Raw genomic sequence first — 3,586 nt, forward strand, 5'->3', positions numbered from 1 at the left:
AACATTGGCAGGGTTTGAACCCTGCAGGGAAGACTATGGTAAAGGAATGAGGCCATGGCACTAAGCAATTTTCTCAAACCCTCAGAAAAGGGAAATTGTAAGTTTCTTCTCTTGGAAAGAGTCAATTTCCCAAGAGAATAGAATCACAACTATATGAGACCCAATTCTTAGGTTACACCCCACTCCAAACACAACTCAAACCACACCAGTTCTGTTATCAAGATAAGTTACGTAGAAACTGTCCTACCTATTCAAGAATAGCTTCAAGCTTCTTGCACTATATAGAAGAAATTCAAGAATTTGAACCTTGACTTTACCATAAATTTTATTTGCATTTGGAATTCTTTTGCAACAGCTTCATTATCAGAGCTTTCATAGCCTTAGAGCTTTTTGTATCAATTTCTTGCCTAGCCAGTCTAAAGCAGCTTGACTGGCATCCTGCATTCAAGCCAGACCAGGCCATATAGGTTAAAACCAACAGTGAGCAAGGATTTATCTCGAATTGTGTCAATAGATTTTACTTTTACAAAGCTCAAGTTACATTAGCAACTTACTCTTAATACGGCTGTTCAGAAGTACATTCCATTCGATTCAGCTGGGCTTATTTTAACAGGATAGGATTTCAACATTGTCATCCAAAAGCTTAGGACCTGGTCAATGTGTGTGTGTGTTTGTGTGTGTGCTATGAAAAAAACTTAACTTGCTAATTTTTAAAATCAAACTGTATCCCAGACAGCTATGGTTTGTTGTTTTAATCAATTGGTACTTTTTCCCCTCTGATAAGCGTATGAAAAAATATGTGATTCTGTTTCTAGTGAAAGCAGTTGCAAACCTTCAACAGATTTTAATACATCAAGATTTCAAATCACTATACATATATACATATATACATATATACATACATACATACATACATACATACATACATACATACATACATACATACATACATACATATATATATATATATATATATATATATATATATATATATATATATATATAAATAAAAAGATTCTCTTCAACAGGTTTCTGATGCACGGCCATATTTTTGGCAGATACACCACTGAGCAAGCAAACAAGCATTGTGGAATCTGTAGAAGAAAGGGGGGGCTAAGGGGAGGGTTTCATTCAGATGTGAAGGCAGCTTCACAAAGTGTGCGGAGAAACCTGGGCTCAGTTCAGGTAGGTGTGAAAGACTTTCACTCAGCGACCTGACCTCCACCCCCCCTCCGACTCCCCCACCCGTTTCGTGGCCGCGCTTCCGAGACAGATAGGACCTCACGGGTGGGTGCCACTCACGGTCCACTGTCCGTCTCGGGGATATATACGACGGCACCGTGCAGGTAGGTGTGTGTGTGTTAGGAGCGCCGACGAAAGATTCTGATTTCAAACAAGGGTCAAACGCGGCCAGAGGGAGCCATGGCTGATGCGCTCGAGCCAGACAGCCAAGCTCTGGGAGCCAACTTGTCCAGCCCTCAGCATCCCGCCTGGAACTTGAATCTTTCTTTCCCCTCTCGCTGGGCTTTGCCCGGACAGTCTGCGCAGACCATCGGGGCCGGCACGATCATGCTGCTGGCGCTGGTGGGCAACTGCTGGTTGTTGTACCGACTCCGTTGCGGAGGGTGCTGCTGCGGAGGTCGCTTCAGGAGGCGGCGGAAGATGGATTTCCTCCTGGCGCACTTGGCTATCGCCGATCTCTACGGATGCGGGCTGGCGTTGCTCTCCCAGCTGCCTCCAGCAGGGGACGACCGCGTTGCAGAGCCGGGAGACGCGGGATGGCTGGCCGGAGACACCACCTGCCGCTTGCTCCGCTTCCTACGAGGCTCGGGACTGCTGGCGCCGTCGCACATGCTGGTTCTTATTGCGCTCGAGCGACAGCGCTTGGCGAAGGGCCCTCCGCCCCCTCAGGAATCGCTGCCGCCTTTCGTGCTCGCCCGGAGCGCCCTGGTCGCGCTGGGCTGGCTCTTGGCTTTGCTGCTCGCCCTGCCTCAACTCTTCGTTTACAGGCTGGTCCCGTCGCAGCCCGGAGGCCGCTGCCTCAGCATCTTCCCTCAGCTGCCCCGATGGCACGGACAGGTCTACGCCGTGTACGAAGCCATTACGGGCTTCGTAGCTCCCGCCTGCCTCTTGGGCAGGACCTGCAGCCGCATCCTCGCCATTCTCAGCGCTTCTGGAGCCGAGGAAGAGGAGCCGTCGCAAGAGGGGCCCGGCGGCAGCGCCGGACCCTGTCGCGTTGAGCTGCCTGGCGTCGCCGGCCCCGCCCCGCCGCTCCTTCTGCGGCTTCTGCCGATCTCCAAGTGCGCTTCCCGCTCGCCGTCTGCGCCGCGAAGCCTGCCCCGCGCACGAATCAGGGCGCTGCAGCTGACTTTGGCGCTCGCCGCGCTGTTTGCGCTCTGCGGTTTCCCGCGTTTTATTTTGGAGCTGGCCTTAGCTTTTGCCTTTCCCGACGGCGCCACCCAAGAAGCCCGGACGACCCTGAGCAACATGATGGCAGCCACCAACAGCGCCATTAATCCCTACGTTTGCCTCTTGTTCCATAGCTACCAGCCCTGGGCCCGGCGGCTCCAGCGCAGCCTCTGCAGGTGCCCCGACGGCCAACCCAGACGGCAAGCTCGCCACCGGCAGCGCCTGTCGCCACGGGCGGCCGCGGATCGTGCTGAACTTTGGCTCTGCCCCTGCCAGACTAAGACGCCGGCCATCGCAACAGCCATCCAGCTAGAGAAGGAGGAGAGCCGGGCTATTTGCGAGAGCAGATTCTAACGTCGAGGGCCGGATTTGAAGGAGGCTTCATTTGCTGTTACCGTCCACGGAGAGCAGGTTGAAGAAAGGAGAAAGGACCTTTTGACACTTAGGATGGCCTTAAGTCTGTTTGGGCCTTTGATACCATGTGCTCCACTGACGTAAGAGTAAAATAAAAGATTCCAGGGTGCTTGCTTGCCTGCGGGTCATGTGTTCAAGGCTTTACCTGAAAAGCAGAGAAAGGAAAAGATACTCTGCACTTGCTCAAGAGCCCACTTGAAGCTCTAGTTCTTTTTCATTGCTTATCCAGTTGTAGGAATTTAAGCTCATATAAAACTACATTGCCATTGTAAATGAATTCTAGCTTTACTGATCTGGATGTACACCAATCAGAAATTGTGTTTGCTTGTTTTGTGCGTAGAACAAATATGGGAAAGTTAGCCAGACAATTCTAGGTAGGCCATAGAGCTGCGAGACAAAATACTGTAGGACTTGTGCTTGTTTGACTTTTGGGGCAAAGCTATGGAAGCATCTTACTGGCAAGGAGGAAAGGTTGTTGCATCTTGGCCTTGTCTCCCTTTCGTTACACAATTTGAGGGCCAGCCCATCCACCAATCTACCTGAAGCCTTTACCGCTCTGCTGCTGTACTTCTGTCTGCCAGTCCTTTGGTCCTCCCTGGATCATTTCATTCTCTCTTTTTCATTTAGCTCTTTCCAATTGCCTGGCATTTTCCTTATTATCCCCCAACCCAGAATGTTTCTGCCCAAGAGTATTCTGGGCTTGTGTTTAAATCAAACAGAGAAATCCAGTCCATGCTCAAACTAAACACATATATGCCAATGT

At 50.4% G+C, this 3,586-nt stretch overlaps 1 protein-coding gene across 1 annotated transcript; it reads left to right on the top strand.

Moving 5' to 3' along the window:
- The first annotated feature begins 1,422 nt into the window (after positions 1–1,422).
- Positions 1,423–2,763, top strand: GPR150 (G protein-coupled receptor 150). The gene is given in 3 exon segments (XM_029287295.1): positions 1,423–2,167; positions 2,242–2,288; positions 2,290–2,763. Coding segments are annotated over 3 exon segments (1,266 nt in total).
- Positions 2,764–3,586: the final 823 nt, after the last annotated feature.

The sequence above is a fragment of the Protobothrops mucrosquamatus genome, unplaced genomic scaffold (assembly GCF_001527695.2).
Source record: "Protobothrops mucrosquamatus isolate PMUCROS unplaced genomic scaffold, P.Mucros_1.0 scaffold_290, whole genome shotgun sequence".
Lineage (NCBI taxonomy): Eukaryota > Metazoa > Chordata > Lepidosauria > Squamata > Viperidae > Protobothrops > Protobothrops mucrosquamatus.